Below are 21,397 nucleotides of genomic sequence, written 5' to 3'. Positions count from 1 at the left end.
CTCCAACACACAAGATGGCTGCCCCCATGTGGTCAAAGATCCTGCCCCCATGTGGACACAAGATGGCCACCACAAGATGGCCAGCAGGGGAGGGCAGTTGGGAGGGACCAGGCCTGCAAGGGAGGGCAGTTGTGGGCAATCAGGCCAGCAGGGGAAGGCAGTTGGGAGGGACCAGGCCTGCAAGGGAGGGCAGTTGGGGGGGATCAAGCCTGCAGGGGAGGGCAGTTAGGGGTAACCAGGCTGGCAGAGGAGGGAAGTTGGGGGTGACCGGGCCTGCAGGGAAGGGCAGTTGGGGGGGACCCAGGCCTACAGGGGAGAGCAATTGGGGGGCACCAGGCTTGCAGGGGAGGACAGTTAGGGGTGACCAGTCCTGCAGGGGAGGGCAGTTAGGGGTTACCAGGCCTGCAGGGGAGGGCAGTTAGGGGCAAACAGGCTGGCAGGGGAGTAGTTAGGCATCAATCAGGCTGGAAGGGGAGTGGTTAGGGGGTGATCAGGCTGGCAGGCAGAAGCAGTTAGGGGCAATAAGGAAGGCAGGCAGGTGAGCAGTTGGGAGCCAGAAGTCCTGGATTGTGAGAGGGATGTCCGACTGCCCGTTTAGGCCCGCTCCTAAACGAGCAGTCAGACATCCCTCAAGGGGTCCCAGATTGGAGAGGGTGCAAGCTGGGCTGAGGGACACCCCCTGCCCCCATGCACGAATTTTGTGCACCGGGCCTCTAGTAGACTAATAAAAGAGCTCTTATTATTGTTTTGCCTATTAAAGTCACCCAGTTGTGGTAACCTCAAGGCTTCGTAATCAGTAACAAAGATTATCCATTTCAGCAATACTGTCTCTGAGTGCATTGATCCATATGTCCTTCCATTCCATTTTTATATCAATTGAATGGAAACCTCAGGCTTCAAATAGTAAATTGGCCCTACTTTTTCTTTTGGAATCGGCCTTTCTGCCTAGCTGTTTGCTTCTGTTCAGGGTCTTGTATACCACAAAAATTCTTTGTATATTAAACTCATAGAAATTAACTAACAATTTGATAATATAAATAGCAATTGAAATATACCATAGTCATGCCTTTAAGGTAGCACAAAAGTTGGAAAAACAACTTTGGTGACTTTATTTGCATTCTTTTCACCTTATGACAGGGCAAAAATGAGGAGTTTTACCAAAAACTATATTTCCTCAAAATGCATAATTACTTTCCTTTCTTTTTTCTCTAGTTTGATAATGTTTCTCTAGTTAATATTGTTGCAATTAGGTTTATTTTATTTCTTTGACATGATTTACTTTCATGTAACAAGCTTTTTTATTAAGTAACATATAACTTAGTAAAGCATTTCCCCCTTTATGTCTTGTCTTAAAATAATGAGTTAACTGGGGGTTGGAGGTGGTCATGGAGAGGTCAATGGGGGGAAAAGGAGACTTTTGTAATACTTTAAACAATAAAGAATTTAAATTTTAAAAATTGGTTAATATAGACTGCAATTTTAGCAGTAAAGGAAATATATCTTACTTCTAGTTCTTACCAAAATATCTTAGGATAAAGGTAACATCAATTTTAAGGATTATTATATTTCTCTTAATTAAAAAGTATGCTTTTCTATTGTGGACAGTGTAATTAACTTTATCTTAGAATATTTGAATCTTAAATATAACTTCATTTTATTCAAAAGTTTATTTTTATGTAATGCTTTTTAAAATGTAAAAATTGATATAATTCTATATATTTTGTGTAAAATATTGACATAATGGAAAAAGTAGCAGTATTACTAGAGTTTAAATATGACTTACTGATTTTTAAAAATAGGAATTAACATTAACTCTGACCTCATGAAATTTCCTGTTTATTTTTTATTCAATTATGGTTTACATTCAATATTATTTTATATTAGTTTTAAGTATATAGCAGAGTGGTTAGACAATCATACTTTATAAAATGTTCACCCTGATATTTCTAGTACCCACCTGGCACCATACAAAGTCATTATAATATTAATGACTATATTCTATATGCTGTACTTAACATCCCCAGAAATTTCCAGTTCTTAATCAGCAAAAATAAGAGGTGAACCAACTCTACAACAGGATAGCTTCATAGATCTTTTTAAATAAGTAAAGTAAGCTCTGTTCCTATTTAAAAAACACACATAAACTATAGATTCACAGTTCTCCCAAGCTCTCTTTACACTCTTAATTTGAGACCCATTTATCAAAAGAATAAAGACAATGCAATTTGAGTTAGAAGCAATAGCAAGTATGTACATGAAAACTGTCATGCTAATGTTCCCAGGAGTGTGCCATTTCAATAGCATGATTTATAAACTTTGAACAATATGTTTTTATTTATGATTAACTCTCCCTTAAGGAATTTGGGAAGGTTTGGTGAACATGATTTAAAGAAACAAATATCATATTTATATGCTTTGTAACAAGCAGTTTTCCCTATGTAGTTGTTGCTGTTTTCAAACTTTGATTTGGGGTTCCTATTGCATAGTTGGTAGTTATTGCACTTGTGGGCCTGGCGTGCTTTTCTGCAAGTTAGATGAAAACATGAAATGATTTTGATGTAGCTAGTTTCACTACTTCCATTAGTGTGTTTTCCATACCAGCAGTTTAAAACATGTTTACTGACCCAGAACATCAAAAGCTAAGTTTAGCCCAGAACAATCACTTCATACCAACACAAGATAGAGGTTACATTTCCAATGTCATGACAAAGACAGGGTTCAAGACTTCAGTAGTTGAATTTGTCAAGCTCTTTGGTGTTTTAGTTATAAGATGTGTTCAGAATTCACTAGAGATAGCAACTCAAATGATGAATTGAAACTCAAATATAACCAAAGAGTATAAAACTTTTATAAGCCCTTAAGCAATAAATATGCCACATATCGTCTGCATGCTTTTTTCAATTTCCAGAGCATTTAATTGAATATTGAAATACATAACATGTGATACCAATAAATAATTAATTTAAATAATACTATTCTAAGATGGAAGGGCTGGAAACATCATGTTACTTTCATATATTAGAAACAAACAATTATGTATATAGACCAAAGCGATAATGACTTAGATTGTATTCCTTGGAAGCAGTTTCTAAGACAAAGGTTGTATACAGAAGGTTTATTGGAAAGTATTCTTGGTAGATCCACCTATAAGCAAGTGAGGAAGGCGGTGCAGGCATACCTTGGAGATACTGTGGGTTCAGTTACAGACCACCACAATAAAGCAAGTCATAATATTTTTGCTGATGGAGCTTCTTGCCATCAATTTGTAAAAAATGCAACTTCTTTGAAGGGCAATAAAGTAAAGCACAATAAAATGAGGTATGCTTGTATTGGACAGAGGGAGTGGCTGACCACAATGCAGTTGGTATTGTAGCCTCAGCCAATCTGACAGGGAGCGTTGGTGCTGGGTTCGCCCTTCAAAGTTGTCTTCAATTGAGACAGATGGGCTGGAACTTGATATCTTCACCCTGACCAGGAACAAGACCCAGGAAAGGATGTAGCTGTGATCCATTCACAGTCATTATTAGTGGTTTCTGGAGTGTGGGTCTGTCGACTCCAGGAGAGAACCTCAATGAAGTGCACTATAGATAGATACTGGCATAGTCTAGTTACCACATAATGGTTGCAAAGTGGATACAGAGGAGGAGGAGTAGAAAATAAATTGGTAATTTTTCTAGGGGCCTTAATGTATCAGTCTGTTATATTTTTTCTCTTCAAAAAATTTGTTTTATTTTTGTAACAATGGGAGGGACGTTTAAAATTCTGTTTTGCATTAAAGTCTGTGATAGGTAAAATGGATGCTATATCAGTTATCCATTGCTGTGTAATAAGCTACTCCCAAATGTAGTGGCTTAAAATAAGAGTCATTTGTTTAGCTCATCATGTTTTGGGTTTACTTTAGGCTGGGCTTATCTAGGCTTATTCTTTTTGCTGGTCTCAGTGGGGTTCATTCATGTATTCGTGGTGAGCTGGTAGTCGATGGCCTCATTTTTATGCCTGGCATTTATCAGTTATTGGATAAGACAAAGGATGTGACAGAGCCACTTGCCTATTATTATTCCATAGCCAGTATAGTTCACATAGTGGTGAAAGGGTCCCAAGCATAGCCTAGTGCCCCAGCATTTCACAAGCCTTTGCTTATGTCATGTTTATTAATATTCCATTGGCCAAAACAAGTCATGTGGCCAATCCAGATAGCTCTTGATGGGAGGAACCAGAATATCTCATAATAAGGGTGTAGATGCAGAAAGGGCAGGAATGTGTAGACATTTATTCTCTAACCAGAGATGTTTTTATTTTTATCATCAAGACATTTCCTGTGTAATATTTTTCAGCATTCCATGCCAGCTATGGCTTTTGGTGTGTACTATGGATAGCTTGTAGATAAGGGAAGCACTTAACAGTTTCACTTAACCTATGCTTCTGAGGTATAAGAGAGCACAAGATTGATAGACACAAAGAATGGCCAGTACAAATGATAAGCAATTATGTAAACCATACATACACATACAAACATATACACATATAGGAGGAGAGACAGAGAAATGAGTAGGTCTCAACCAGAGGCAATTATCCTGCCTGGGAGAACATTTGATAATGTCTGGAAGCATCTTTGGTTGTCAGAACTGGGAAGGTGTTGTTGCCAAGGATACTAATAAATATCCTACAATGCACAGGGCAGCCATCCACATAAAAGAAGTATCCATGCCAAAATGCCAGTAGTGCTGAGGATAAGAAAGCCTGTTTTGTGTTTTGTTTTTTTATTGAGAGTATGTAGGATGAATTCATATAATATGAGTTATAGAAGGGCACTTAGAAGATGCAAACTAAAGTTGGAAAAGAGAAGGGGTTATTTCTGTCTTCAAATTAGTGAAGGAAGAATGTATGTCAAGTTGGAGAGACTCCTAAAGAATAATATCTAACTTGTGGGAGGATGCTAGATGTACTTGATTGTTATAAACTGTTTATTTATGGCTAGTTCAGGGTTATCTTTTCTGCCAATTTAGAATAGATATTAGATGTATTTTGTGGGTACCATATGCTGTCAACTATAGCTTTTGGAGTTAAAAGTATTTATGTAATTAATAATTCTTGCATATTGAGTAGAGTATCTAGGAAAACTATTTGATGGTCATATCATTCTTAAAAAGATGTATAGTGGCTCAACACACTCTCTTGGCATTGTCACTTGTTTTTTGTTTGTTTGTTTGTTTTTTATTATTGTCTAAAGTTTTACATATGTCTTCTTTTTCCCCAATTGACCCCCTCCCCAGCCATTCCCACCCCAGGCAAGCCCCCACCGCTCCAGTGTCTGTGTCCATTGGATATGCTAATATGCATGCATACGAGTCCTTTTGGTTGCTCTCTAACACCACCACCCCCATTTGTCTCTGGATCTATTCAGATGTACCACAGGTTTTTAATCCACTCATCTGCTGATGGGCACTCAGGCTGTTTCAAAATCTTAGCTATTGTAAATTGTGCTACTATGAACACAGGGGTGCATATAACTTTTTTGATTGGTGTTTCTAGTTTCTTGGGATATATTCCTAGAAGTGGGATCACTGGGTCAAATGGGAGTTCCATTTTTAACTTTTTAAAGAAACTCCATACTGTTCTCCACAGTGGCTGCACCAGTCTGCATTCCCACCAGCAGTGCAGGTGGGGGTTCCTTTTTCTCCACATCCTCGCCAGCACTTGTCCTTTGTTGATTTGTTGATGATAGCCATTCTGACAGGTGTGAGATGGTATCTCATTGATGTTTTGATTTGCATCTCTTGGATGATTAGTAAGTTTGAGCATATTTTCATATGTCTCTGGGCCTTCTGTGTGTCCTCTTTAGAAAGGCATTGTCGCTTGTTAATGTCAGATCTTGAGCAAGTTATTTTATCATTTGTTAAAATGGGAACAATACCTATCCTGGATATTATTTGGTAAAAAAAATCAATAAAACAGGGTTTATGAATTCTTATCTAGCGCATAGAAAACCCTGAGTAAATGATGTTGGTAATGGTAGTGTTTGTGATGATCTCTCTTCCTTACAAATAGAAAATATTTCTTATTTGGATTAAATTTGTAATAGCCAGAAATAATTAAGAGTGATAAAATAGTGTTACTGAGTTTTAAAAGCCTATGGTTCTGACACCTAACAATTTTTTTCTAAAATCCAGAAATAGTTGTGGTGAATCCTTGAGTTCCAATTCTCTAGACTTTGCCCATGTATAGCACAAGCCCTTATTGTGCTGAAATGTGAATAATTGATGATATTTGAGTCACATATTTTTTTGTCTTTAGAATTAGGAGGAAGAATGTAGGCTAAAATAAACGTTTATGTATTCATAATGTTTTTTTCTAATTTTCCACTTATGCCTAAATACTGCAGATACCTAGAGGGAAGAAGTGAAGTTCTTCCTTTCTGACACATAATAGATTTTTCTGAGTCTATATATGATTTCCTAACAAGTACTCTCTAATTTGTACATATTTCTTTAAGCTACATGCCATCTTTTCAAATATTCAAGTATTCCCCAATATTGCTTAATTATTTTATCTATTGGTTATATGGAAGAAGCTAAAAATATTTCCTATAAATCACAGTATTAAATACTAATGCAATTTGACCACATATAAAAATGGTACTTTTATTTTTTTTGTTAATTTTTAAATTTTTTAAATGTACCTTTACTGTTGAAAATATTACAGGTGTCCCCTTTCTTTCCCATTGACCCCATCCACCCGCACCCTCCCCACCTTCTAGGCCTTCACCATACTATTGTCTGTGTCCATGGGTTATGCATATATGCATACAAGTCCCCAGATTAATATTTACCCACCCCCCATCTTCCCTCTGAGACTCATCAGTCTATTCCCCACTCCTATGTCTCTAGTTCTATTTTGTTCATCAGTTTATTCTGTTCATTAGAGTCCACATATGAGTGAGATCATGTGATATCTTTCTCTTGACTGGTTTATTTCGCTTAGCATAATACTCTCCAGGTCCCTCCATGCTGTCTCAAATGATACTTTTAGATATTTTTATTAGTGTGAATCCAATAATTTATCATGTAACCAGTTCTCTGATTTTCAAGTACAAAAGTAAAGAAAATAAGTTACCCACATTCATACAAAAACAGCTAAAAATATAATATGTGCTTCTTGCTTTCTTATCAACCAAAGGAGACGTGTGAATTACAGGAAAACCACATATGAATACTTCAAAAGAAGTATGCCAAACACATTGTGTGTGCGTTTAAAAGATTTAGTAGCTCCTTTCAAGCTCTAAGTAAAGTTGTTAGTCTGACTAATCATGTATCCCTGAAACAAATTAAATTTTTAGACTAGAGAAACATTCTTTAAACACTTCTGAAAAAAATGAGAGTTCCCTCCTAAAGCCAACACCTTTTACTAATTAACAAAATACTCAGTAAAGATGTGGTTTCAAAAGTATATTACACCTAGTATTATCCATACTACTGGTGTGCCAAACTCAATTCATTTCAGCTATCTTGAGCTTGACTTTCTGTCTGCAGAGCTATGGAAGAAAAAATACAGATTTTAGTAAAGTTATTTTAATTTTCTAATGAAATCATGAGAAACATTATGCTATAATCATCAGTCATGTCACTATACAGGCTCTGTGTATGGGTGCATAGGTGGGTGGGTTTACATATATACACATATAAACACCTACATATGATGTGTGTATTTATCTATCTCACTTATTTGTGTATGTTGTAATACATGTGGTTCTGACATGAACAAATTAAGCAGGAAAGATGCCAGCATCAATTGCTGAAGGGACAGTTAATAGTGTGACACTGTAAGTACCATTTTCCATGATGACCCCATGTAGAGAGAGATACTTCCTTCCACAGACTTGAGTCAAATAACTTGGATCTCCATGAGCCAATTTCTTGTTACCTCAGCAGCCTGTGGCAAGTGATGGATGTTGCAGGCAAGTAGAATAGATTGTGGGGACATTGAATGGGGCATGGAGAGAAGAATCCCCACCAGCTGCAGGGAAACCAATTTCCCATGCTCCCTAGGGAGGAGGACCTCAACACTCATGCCAGAATTTCGTGTCTAAGATTCTGGGTAATAATTCATATATCCTAACTCCTAACCTGATCGCAATTATAGGTTGAGATAACTCTCCACAAATCCCCTTTCCACCTTTTAAATTATGGAGTTAACAGAAAACTTTCCTATAACAACTAAATATTTCTCCCTGACCATAAGAGTGAAGATTCTGTTGCTCGGTTTGGGCAAAACCTCTCTTCTCTTTGTAGCCCTATTACAAATCTGAGCAGCCCACACTTTACCTAATGAGGAGGATTGCTTATATTTCTAGTAAAATAACATTGTGGAAAAGAAAGCCTACTTTTTCTTTTCACTTAAAAGTTAAGACAACTGAAAGTGCTGTATGAGTCAATATAATTTACATAATAAAATAAGATAAATGCTCTCAGGACCTCAAAATTTCTCCTTTGAAACATCTTGCTTAATAAAAAAAAATAAAAATATATACACATGCATGGTTCTAGAGGCAAGTCTTTTTAGGAAAAATGAAATATTTTAATAGTGTTCAAGGTAGAATTGGTCCTAATAAAATGTCTGAAAGTAGATGGAGATTAGTCTCTTTCTATATTATGTTATAGCACTTTTTTCTACTATTGGAGACCCAAAGTGTCTGAGTTTAGAATCCAGCACTCAGCTACCCTCTAGCCACAGACAAAAAAACAACAACAAAAAACAACAAAACAAAATGAATAATGGTGCAAGATTTTGTTCTTCCTAGTGATTATTAGATTTAAGTAATAAAATGTTGAAAACATCAATGTGTTTTGGATCTAAAAGTATGGTATAATTCTATACTTTGTGGAGACTATTACAAACTTCTTCTGGTCCTCCAAAAAACACAGAAATCTAGAGTTGGGTTTTAAAGAAGAAATGAGATTTTATTCAAGGAAGGGTGAGAAGAGATTTCATGAAGTATATGCAGCATATGGAAGGTCACAAAATTGTGAAATGGCCCATACTAACTGGAGAATGCTGAATAGGGACTGAGGTGTGGGGAGCCCAGAAGAATGGAGGAAAATAAGTCTGGAGTGTGAGGTCTGGTTCAAGAAGCACAGAGCCCAAAATGCCATGTTAATGTAGAAAGTGGATAGCCAATAAGCAATTAGCAGCAAACGGGAAAAGAAAATAAATACACACACACACACACACACACACACACACACCATACCTACAGTGCTAGGACATAACTGAATTCATAAAATAGTTAATTCCCTCAGACTAGTACTGTTTTCCCCGTTAGGCAGGTGAATAGTCTGAGGCTCCAAAAAGTTCAGTTTAGCAAGCATGGTATAATCCCTTAAACTTAAGGTGCCTGTAATCTTGTCCAAAGTTTTATATCTAGGAAATGGTAAGGCCAACTGTCTGTGAGAGAAATAGTATTATAATTGCCAGTTTACAAGGGAGTACTTGGAGATTCAGAGTGGTTAAGTAACCTACCCAGGGTTACACAGTCAAGAAATGGCAGAGCAAGGATTTCAATCCAACAGTCTGGCCCTAGATAGTCTATTTTACATTCTCCTTCTTGATCCAGTGTTATTTCCTGCTCCCCCCGCCCCCCGCTTTGATAGAAAAGTGGGGAACAAAAGAATTGATTCATTCTGTTTTCTCCCGTTAATATTTGACCTTCCATTGTCTTCCTCCATTATTTTTTGTTCCCAAAATAGTGAAAATGATCTGAACAGCAAAAACCTAGGCATGTTCTGTGCCTACTCTTTGAGAAACTGTCCTTAGAGGTTATCTTTTAGAACTCACTGTGAGCAAACGGCCTCTAAGTTTACTGAAAATCTTATTGTACATGGACTTTTTTTTTCGTTTCGTTCAGTCAGTCAATATCAATTGAACAGGCACTGTATTCCAGTGTGAGTTGCAGGGGATAGAGCAGTGAGCAAAAGGGACACAGTTTCCCTTTTCACCAGTGCAGAGATGTTTTCAGATGGTGAGTGCTGAAGAAGAGACCAAAATCAATGGCCTGAACAGTCCATAAATGAGATCATCTGCCCACAACTGATGCACAAATTGCTGCATTGCTTGACCTCTCAACCCTCCTCTGAATCTCTTTTAGCAGACTTTGTACTTGGTGGTACTACTTCCTTTTTCCCCATTGGAGAATTTTGTGATATTATCATTCCATGTCACTTTTTTGTACTTTTTGGTCATCTTGATTAATTCTCTGTTTTTTAGTCTCTGGCCCTAGCCTTTCTTTTCAATAGACTTCTTTTTTTTCCCTAATGAGCTTTCCAGAACACAGTTGAAGTCTGATAATTCTCTTCATTCTCATGCTTTACTGTATTAAAATTTGAGATGACATAATCATTTCCACTCCATTAGGCACTACTATATATATTTCTTCATTGATTTCAGAGAGGAAGGGAGAAGGAGAGAGAGAGATAGAAATATCAATGATGAGAGAGAATCATTGATCGGCTGCCTCCTGCATGCCCCCCACTGGGGGTCAAGCCCGCAACCCAGGCATGTGCCCTTGGCCAGAATCGAACCCGGGACCCTTCAGTCCCGCAGGCTGATGCTCTAGCCACTGAGCCAAGCCGGCTAGGGCTAGGCACTACTTTTTTGGTCAGAAGTAAGTCTAGAGAAAAATAGCTTATTTCTGCTCTCTTTTGAGGGTCAAATTTTCAATAAGTCCATTTTTTTTTAAGAAGCATTTTCCAACACTTCCCAGAACCTTGAAATCCTCTCAAATGACTGCATGTTGCCTCAATATCTATTGTGTATCTATTTTAAAAATAATTTGGGCCTGGCTGGAATGGCTTAGTGGTTGAGCACTGATCTATGAACCAGGTCATGGTTTGATTCCAGTCAGAGCACATGCATGGGTTGTAGGCTCGATCCCAGTGGGGGGCATGCAGGAGGCAGCCAATCAATGATTCTCTCTCTCATCATTGTTCTTTCTCTCTCCCTCTCCCTTCCTCTCTGAAATCAATAAAAATATATTTCTTTAAATTTTTTTAAATAATAAAAACAATTTGGCATTATTTTCTAGTTAGCCAGAGTTAGTTCCTACAATACTATTTTAATTTAGCTATCGTTTCATTTTCACCCATGCGTCCTATCCGGGGATTAAGCTCCCCTCTTGGAATCCCTGTTAATATTTCTTGATCTTGTTGGCTCCCATGCTCCTTCCTACTAGACTGTTGGATCACAAGGTGCTATTACTGCTTCAGATTATGTTTCACTTTTTTCTAGAAAGAGCTTCAGAGTAGTGAGATAGCTTCAAGAAACCATTTCTTCCATCTTCTTTATCTCTTTGTCTTGCAGTTATTACTTCTTAGCATTAATTTTGTATTCTGACACCTCACTTTTTTTCCTTCTGTCTTGTTCAAGAATATGTCTTTCATCTGTGGGAACTGCTTGTCCCTGAGAAACTTGAGTCACAAGAGGCATTCCTTCATTACTCTCTTCATCTTCTCTAACAAAAATACCACCTTAAAAGTACAGAAAGTAATACAACCATGAAAAGTAATTGAAGGCCACCTGAGAAAGGAATGCCAACATGGCACTTTTTCTCATGTTCCTAGGACAGTTCTCTTGTTGTCCATGCGTCTCGTGTCTCCCACTGAGATGTTGTCTTTTGCAGCTTTCCCTCAAAGCTCCCCTTCTGAATTATATAGTCCACTATGTCTCTGGTGATGACCTACTGGGCATATTTGGTTCCAGAGCCCATTGTGTATAAACTAGATGAGGCATTCCCTACACCTCATCACTCACCTTCGATAACCTAGCTGTTATTGTTATTTTGTATTAATTCACACCAGCAAGTTCAGCCCCCTTCAGTAAGTAGAGAGACACACAGACCTTTGAGTTTTCCCTATTTCACATATTTCCAGTCTTTATCTCTAGCTGCTCACTATATTTGTTCATGACTGTGTTTCTTATTTATCTGGTGTTTATAAAAATAGTCATACCTAACATTATTACCTACTAGTGTCAAGAACTGTGCTAATATTGTTGTTATTTTTCTGACATTGTCCTATGTACAATTCCTTTTTTAGTCATTGAATCTACACAACTTCCCTGTGACTCTTACCTGACTTTTATCTGTCCTTAACTGTGGAGAAAAATAAAAGAATGAAGGTTAGAGAAGTTAACTAACTTAACCAAGGTCACAGAGTTCCTAAGGCAGAGGGAAAGGATTCTCTCCCAGGTGTTTTTACTGAGGAGCTTCAGATTTTAACCAATACCATGGACTATCTTACACTACAGTGTTAAACACTGTTAATATTAATTTAATATTTCTTAATGACCTTGAAACAGTGTTTCATATCCAAATAGAAAAACTTTACTAGCTCCGATTTTCCAAAAATAATATAGCTTGAGTTTTACTCCCTGCTAGTTACCTTATTACCTGTCTAAATAAAGTCTAAAACGGGAAAAAAAAATATGGTAAACTGCTCCCAATATAAAACAGAACAAACATTTCATTGGTTTTGATTTCCCTAGGGTCCACCTCCAAAGTAATTTACTTCCTATTCAAGGAAATCATTAATTCAGAAATAAGATCTTATCCAATCTTTCCTTTTCTTTTCTTCCTTGAATGAAAAAAATAAGCAAAAGTTATTCCTTTGGCAAGATCCGAATACTATTTTGGTTTGTTTGTTTGTTTGTTTGTTTGTTTTTACCAATTCCATAATCTGTATAATTGGTTACTGAGAAAACTATCTTATTTTTTAAGTTTTTTCAAGTACAGTTGACATACAATATTATATATTTGTTTCAGGTATACAACCCAGTGATTAGACATTTACTAGTATATAACTTATGAAGTGATCACCCTGATCAATCTAGTGTCTGGCTGGCACCATACATAGTCTTTACAGACTCATAGATACAAAGAACAGACTGATGGTTGCTAGAGGGGAGGGGTTGGGGGACTGGGTGAAAAAGGTGAATGGATTAAGAAACACAGATTGGTAGTTACAAAATAGGGAGAAGACTATTTAAATTCATTGTCCAGCCTTGAGAATAAGCAACATCATTTTGAAAGATTGTATATTAGTGAAATATGTATTAATGTGTATTAATGAAAAGTTTGAATCATGAATTTTTCTATCATGTAATAATATATAAAGTACCCACATTGTTCAGAAAAAAAAATGTCATAAATAATGCTTTGGTTCAGATTGTTGTCCTTTAATTAAGGTTGTTTCATTGTTATTGGAATTGGCTTCTTAGCTTATGTTTCTAATTTTTCTTTCCTTTTCTTTTTTTTTTTTTTTTTTGTCCTTTTGAAAAAAAATTAGCTCCTAGTCAGACTGTTACACTGGTGACACAACCTGTGGTTACCAAGGAAACTGCCATCTCCAAACTTGAAATGCCATCCACCTTGCTTTTGGAGGTACCTGCTCTAGCAGATTTCAACCGGGCTTGGACAGAACTTACTGACTGGCTGTCTCTGCTTGATCGAGTTATAAAGTCGCAGAGGGTGATGGTGGGTGATCTTGAAGACATCAACGAGATGATCATGAAGCAGAAGGTATGGCCAAAACAGATAAAGGCTGGCAGGGGTTTTTCTTTGAAGTGAAGATTTTCCACAAATCAATGTACTCTCCTAGAACATTTCCCACCAGTTTTTAGGCAGCTTTTCTCTGTCAGCAAACACACTACTCTCTCTGCTCTGTTCAGGCCAAGTATGAGCAAGGAAACAAATTAATGCAATTATCTAAAACAGCCACAAATTGAAAAGGAATAACACAAGGAAAAAAGCATAAACCTTACAAGAAATGTTGGCTTAATTAAATTCACTAAACAACTGGTATTTTAAAAATCTATTTAATAACAAAGAAGTAGCTCAATTGAGCTGTTTACATTTAAACTGCTTGTTTTGGCACCCTGCAGCCATAATATATTACAGAATCAAATATAATCTGGGAATTGGTTATTCACTTCCGAGTTGTCCATGCCAATTTTCCTACTCCAATGATAAGGATAATTGAAAGTTAGCTATAAACAAATGAAAAAAAGAAAGTAACAAAACATATATTTTAAAATAACTTAGATCTTAATATTGGTATTTATGCAATGCCATACTCCAATAAACATGTTTTTAATACAAAGATTGTACTTCTAAGCCTCACTGAAATCTATTCTGCAAAATTATGACATCAACTAGAAATATAAGACTTCATTGATATAAATGTGGTTTACCTAGCTAGAACAAATATACCATATGTCTTCTATACTATAGCTGAATGAATAAAAAAGGTAGTTTTTGAAAGGTTTTATACACTATAGTTATTTCACTTGTAATGCTTTTTAAATATTTTCTAAAGGCGAAATAAGTTATACTGAAGCTATTTAGTTGTTACAGAACAACTTTTTAAAGAAAAAAAAAAAACAAGGAGTAAGGCACACAAATTCTTTTTTAAAATAAATGTTAGTGATTCTGCAGGAAAAAAAAATAACCTGCATATAAAGTACCTAGAGCTTAGACCCAGAAGACACGAATTAGTGGGCTTTCTTGACATTTACAAATGACATTATTGTGGTCAAATCATCCTTTGGATCTTGGTTTCCTCTTCTGGGTACAGGGCACACAGAATTCGCATTCACCATGTAGGATAGCTATATGTGTACATAAATATATTTAAATATATATACATACTTTGTTTTCTACTACTTTATAACAAGTATTACTAACCATAGTTTTCAGAAAAAGCTATTGAGGCTCATACTCACACTCCTAGTAAGTAACAGAGCAAAGATTCAAATCCAAGTTTGTTTGGTTCCAAGCCTGTGTTCTTACTCCATATAGGAGTATTAACTATAAATGTGGCTACCATTTGGTGATGTATAGTATATATACATATGTATGTTGTATATATAGTCTATGTCAGGCACTATGCAAAACATTTTACATTTGTAGTATGCTGATACATACAGAAACATAAAGGTACATTATTGTACAACTAGAGGCCCAGTGCATGAAATTCATGCACAGGGGGGGGGGGTCCCCTCAGCCCCAGCCTGCACCCTCTCCAATGCGGGACCCCTCGGGGGATGTCTGACTGCCAGTTTAAGCCTGATCCCCATTGTGCCTAAACCGGCAGTCAGACGTCCCTCTCACAATCCAGGACCACTGGCTCCTAACTGCTCACCTGCATGCATGCCTGATAGCCCCTAACTTCCCCCCCTGCCGGCCTGGTCACCCCCAACTGCCCCCCTGCTGGCCTGCTGGCCCCATACAGTCTGCTGCTCGGTCATTTGACTGCCCCTCACTGCCTCCCCTGCGGGCCTGGTGGCCCCACACAGCCTGCTGCTTGGTCATTGGTCGCCCCTCACTAACCCCCCTGCTGGCCTGGTCACCCCATGCAGCCTGTTCGGTCCTCCGTCCGGTTGCGATGATCACTTAGGCTTTTATATATATATATAGATATTATGCTGAGTTATAGCAGTTATCTCAAGACTATTACTAACCAGAGGACACAGTAAGTTATAACATTTAAAGCAAGGGCTTTGGAGTTAGATTATCTGGGTTCAAATCCTGGCTCCACTACTAAAGCTGTGTGATCTCAGTTAAGTTATTCACCCTCCCTGAACCTGAGTTTATCTATCTGTACTATGTGGGTAATAATACTATATGCTTTATAAGTTGTCATGAGGATTAAATTAGGTAGTATATGAAACATCTTCCCACCTTGCCTTGCTTACTTCAAGTATTCGACTAATGTTAATAATTAATACTAGGTTCTACAACAAACTCTATACACTGAGTGGCCAGATTATTATGATCTCTGAACACATAATAATCTGGCCACTCAGTATATATATATATATATATATATATATATACATATATATATATATATATATACACACACACTAATAAAAGAGAAACATGCAAATTAACTATCACTCTGCTACGCCCACCAGCCAATCAGAGCGAGTATGCAAATTAACCCAACAAAAGATGGTGGTTAATTTGCATACGCAGATGGAGTGCAGATGGAGTGAAGACTGAAGACAGCATAGAAGGAAGAGGGAGGGAAAGCAGAAAGCGAGGCGGTGGTGGCAGCGGGAGGGAAAGCGTGGGGGTTGGGGGGGGTGGCGGCGGGAGGAAAAGTGCAGGGCGGTGGCGGGAGGGAAAGCACAGGGTGGGGGGCAGAGGCGGCGGGAGGGAAGGGAAAGCACAGGGCGGTGGTGGGAGGGAAAGCACAGGGGGCAGGAGGGGTGGCAGTGGCGGGAGGGAAGCCCGCTAAAAGCCTTGTTCTTGCAGGAATCTTCCTGCAACGGGCCACTAATATATATATATATATATATATATATATATATATATATATGCATATATATATATATACTATTCTATATATATATACTATTCTATATATATGCTATTATATATATATATATATATATATATATATATATATATATACTATTATATGTATTCTAGTATATATATACTAGAGGCCTGGTGCATGAATTCGTGCATGGGTGGGTCTGGCCAGCCTGGTCAGGGGGAGGGGACATAGGTGGTTGGCTGGCCTGCCTGCTGGTTGAACTCCTGGTCGAGGGGACAATTTGCATATTAGCCTTTTATTATATAGGATATACACTGAGTGGCCAGATTATTATGCATTCAGAGATCATAATAATCTGGTCACTCAGTGTAAATCTGCCTACCCATGCCATTTGAATCATGCAAACTCTATATCATATAATTGTTATATGTAAATAAGAGTGTGTTTCCACGTCTGTACCCCATGCTGTCATTGACACTATGGCCTCCTGTGAAAGCCACTAGATATTAGAATGGGAAAGAAAGTCCACATTTCCTTGTGAAGGGTTTGTGAGCCTGACCTTTAAGGAAGGTATTGAGCTGCTCCATAGTCTTCAGAGTTCTCCAAATAAATTTGTCTTTTGCAGAAAGGATGACTAATTTGATGCCTCTTCATAGTGGTATTAAATACAGGTCAGAAATTAATTTGGAGAAGTTCAAGTTCCATGTCTGTGATCACAGAAAGCTAGCATTTATAAATGTCATATATATTTCTTTCTCCCCTCTCTTGTTTAATGGTGGGAATGCTTTTTCTGTTTCTTTCCCTCGCATTAAAAAAATAATTATAAAGACACTGTCAGCCCTAGCCAGTTTGGCTCAGTGAATAGAGCATCCGCCTGTGGACTGAAGGGTCCCAGGTTTAATTCCAGCCAAGGGCTCATGCCCAGGTTGCGGGCTCAATCCCCCAGTAAGAGGCATGCAGGAAGCTGTCAATCAATGGTTCTCTCTCATCATTGATGTTTCTATCTCTATATTCCTCCTTGTTCCTCTATAAACTCAATAAAAAATATATATTTTTTAAAAAGGCACTGTCAATTACTAAATGGTCAGTAAAATGATCGTAAAGAAGCATTAAACAAATATGTGTGTAGAGGGGAATAAGAAAGAAAGGTAAGTTTGAGGAAGTATTTATTGTAACATCAGAAAACAAGTATTTCCTCTATGTAAAGTTTTAAATGAAACGATACTAACTTTAACATTTAAGATGTAAGAAATGAGGCAATATTCCAATAGAGATAAACTATAAAACACTCTCAATGCCTATTTATTCATATACTTTTAACAAATTTCTATTGACCTACTAGTAAGTGCCTGGGAAATACAGAGTTGGACAAGAAACAAATGCACAGATTAAAGAAGGTGAAGGGGGAAAAGCAGTAATAGCACTAGGATAGAAGTAAATTTCAGGATAATACCTAGCATATATTTAGCACTAATGATAAGGCAGTCACTGATCTAATTACATCATGTGTATGACAATGCACACAACACTGTGAGATTAATACTAAAGCACAGTGAGGTTAAGTGACCCGCTCAAGGTCAAGTAGTAAAAAAACAACAATTGGATTTGAACCCAAGCAGTCTGATTCCAGAGTCCCAACTCTTAAATACCATGGTTTTTTACTTCCCTGGGTATGTTGTGGGTTATGCTCTAAAGGACTTAGTTCAGGGAAAAGGCATCAAACTAAGCCAGGGAAGAGAACAGATGTCAGGAAAACCTTCTTAAAGAAGATAAAGTTTAAGCCAAGCATTGAGGAACAAATTGCAATAGTCCTTTCTTTTTTACAGCTGTTTAGTATTCCATTGTGCAAATGTACCACAGCTTTTTATCCACTCATCTGCCAATGGGCACTTGGGCTGTTTCCAAATATTAGCTATTGTAATTTGCACTGCTATGAACATAAAGGGTGCATATATTCTTTCTGATTGGTGTTTCTAGTTTCTTAGGATATATTCCTAGAAGTGGGATTACTAGGTCAAATGGAAGTTCCATTTTTAATTTTTGAGGAAACTCCATAATCTTTTCCACAGAGGCTGCACCAGTCTGCATTCCCACCAACAGGGTACTAGGTTTTCCTTTTCTCCACAGCCTCGCCAGCACTTGTCAATTGTTGATTTGTTAGTGATAGCCATTCTGACAGGTGTGGGGTGATACCTCATAGTCATTTTAATATGCATCTCTTGGATGATTAGTAACTGAGCATTTTTCACATGTCTCTTGGACTTCTGTATGTCCACTTTGGAGAAGTGTCTGTTTAGGTCCTTTAACCATGTTTTTAATTGAATTGTTTGTCTTCCTTTTGTTAAGATGTAGGAGTTCCATATATAGTTTGGAAATTAACCCCTTATCAGATGTATCATTGGCAAATATGTTCTCCCATGCAGTGGGCTCCCTTTTCATTTTGTTGATGGTTTCTTTCGCTGTGCAGAAGCTTTTTATTTTGATGTAGTCCCATTTGTTTACTTTCTCCTTAGTTTCCTTTGCCCTAGGAGATGTATCAGTAAATGCATTGCTAGGAGAGATGTCTGAGATTTTGCTGCCTATGGTTTCTTCTAAGATTTTTATGGTTTCACAACTTACATTTTAAGTCTTTTATCCACCTGAGGAGTATTATGCTAAGCTAAATAAGGCAGTGAGAGAAAGATAAGTATCACATGATCTCACTCATATGTGGAATCTAATGAACAAAATAAACTGATGAATGAAATAGAACTGGAGACATAGAAGCATGAAACAGACTGACGAATTTCAGAGGGCAGGTGGAGGTGGAGAGGTGGGTGTAAATTGATTAACTGGGGAACTTATATGAATATATGCATAACCTATGGACACAGACAATAGTGTGGTGAAGCCTGGAAGGGGCAGGTACAGGGTGGAGGGGGTTAATGGGGAAAAAAAACACAAATAAACAAAGGGGACACCTGTAATACTTTTAACAATAACAATAAATTTAAAAATAAGATAAAATAAAAATTTTAAACAAACAAGCAAAAAAGAATAAACTGTAATTAACAGATAAAATGAGAAGAAACAAACTGTACTTTGCACTGAAGTAGGAAACAGTATAGTGTGTTATTAAAATTGTGATTTTATTGACTGAAATTAAAGATACATGATGAAGAAGGAATTGATGAGGTTGAATAGAGAGGAGTGGAGCTAAAAAATGGGAATCCTTCCTTGCTAGACTAAGGAGTTTTGATTATGGCTAGAGGCAGTGGCAACCCCTAAAGGGTTTTAAACAAAGAAGGAAACCCTTAAATGTAGCATAGTTGTATATTGGTTAGGGTTCTCTGGATGCAAGCAACAGAAAACATCCTCCAGATTAAATCGAGCAGAAAGTAAATTTACTGGAATTAGCACAAAGGCAATGGAAAAGGCTTAGAGAAAGAAAGGGGGTCTGAGCATGCCTGGATATCTATTTAGCAGGAAGTACTTGGGTCTCTTTGTGATACTCTTTTTTTTCTTTGTCCTATGTAACTATTCAAAATTTAAAGTCCTGGAAGAGAGAGTCCAGTTGCCCTCACACACCAATCTCTTATAAAGACCATGTATGCCCCAGTACCCTAAATATAAGGATAATATATTGCACAGACAGTAATTGGGTCTTAATAAATATAGATTGTGTGATGAATGATATGAATGAAAGGTAATGAGGAAGCTTCATTTTTAACAGAGATTGGAGTTTGGGAATTATAATTCTAGGTATGAAGCATCAGAAGTTAGGCAAGATGATGTAACAAAACATTTTATGACCCTAGGGCCTAGGATAACTTAGTATTGAATTTATGAGATTCAGATAAGACCTTAGACATGTAATGATTGAAATATTTTTCCCAGAACGGGAATAAAGACATGACACTTGAATAGCTAGCTTTTCATAGTTTTAGACCTTGTATTTAAAATCACATACTTGATATTTAGCTTCCATTCTCCTTTAGTTAAATTGTTTAATTAAATTCTTATTTTGGAAAATGGGGGCTGCTACCATTTTGAAATGAAAATAATTTTTACTAAATGAATTATATTGGGCAAGAAAAGGGAATTAAATTACAACTTTGATTTTTTAAAAGATGTAAAATACAGCCATTTAAAATATTAAGCAACTTGACTGCTTAATTTTAGAGAGTAAAAAAAAAAATACACCATTATATTGTAGAGGAATGGAGATGTAAATATTCAAATTAAGTATTTAAAAGTAAAACACAAAAAGCTCCAAGTTTATTTTCTAGAATTGTGAATTAATAGCAGAGGATAATTTGTAATTTATATTTGCACATCAGATATATCTAATAATGGAATGCTTTTCATATTTCTTCACATGTTTAAGTAAAATTGCTCCAAAACAAATGTGTTTTGACAATTATTCACAGTTTTCTTTTACTGCCATAATCTATCAAAGAAAGGGGGAAAATGTGTCTAGAGTTTTTCTCTGAAAATGATGATTAAATATGATCCTTAAGGAAGGAAAAAGGGAAAGGAAGAGAATAGAAGGGAAGGGAAGGAAATTAGAGAGGAAAAAAGAGAAGGAGGGAAGGAGAAATAGAAGAAAGGATGGGGGTGAGAGGGAGAGACAGAAGTTGAGGAGATAGAGTGATGGCTGGCTAATTTGGATGATGGTTATAGCAGTAGAAACTGTTGCTATCAACAGATAGAATTTAGGTGGCAATATGATATCAGTATTTTTTTATACTACTGGTATCTGATTGCTTGTACCAAATAAATTACAGTCTTTTTTCAAGTCATTTTGGCCAGGTGTTCAGGGGAATTCACCACTAAATCTGGACTACAGGCACTTGTATTGAATAAAGAATTGAATTGGCAAAGGAGCCTCTAATAAAACCTCTCCAGGTTGGGTTTCAGACAAATTGGTCAATCTGGACAAGATGATAATAGCATTGTTCAAGATTCACTTTTAACTACACATTATGCTGCTATGTGGTGAATTTCATTATCCAAAGATTGAATAAGCAGTTGTAGTGGGTACAATGTATATTTAAATGGGAAATAATTACTTGGATGCATTTAAC

General features: G+C 37.0%; 1 protein-coding gene across 1 annotated transcript in view; it reads left to right on the top strand.

The window, feature by feature from the left end:
* DMD (dystrophin) overlaps window positions 1-21,397 on the top strand; it is a 2,407,712-nt gene that overhangs the window by 1,644,848 nt on the left and 741,467 nt on the right. Inside the window, 1 exon segment of the mRNA XM_080651877.1 lies at window positions 13,335-13,567. Within this exon segment, the coding sequence (XP_080508003.1) occupies window positions 13,335-13,567 (233 nt within the window).

The sequence above is a fragment of the Plecotus auritus genome, assembly GCF_963455305.1.
Source record: "Plecotus auritus genome assembly, chromosome: X".
In the NCBI taxonomy this organism is placed as follows: domain Eukaryota; kingdom Metazoa; phylum Chordata; class Mammalia; order Chiroptera; family Vespertilionidae; genus Plecotus; species Plecotus auritus.
The sequence above is the reverse complement of the archived record's forward strand: the minus strand, read 5'-3'. Positions and strand labels throughout refer to the sequence as shown.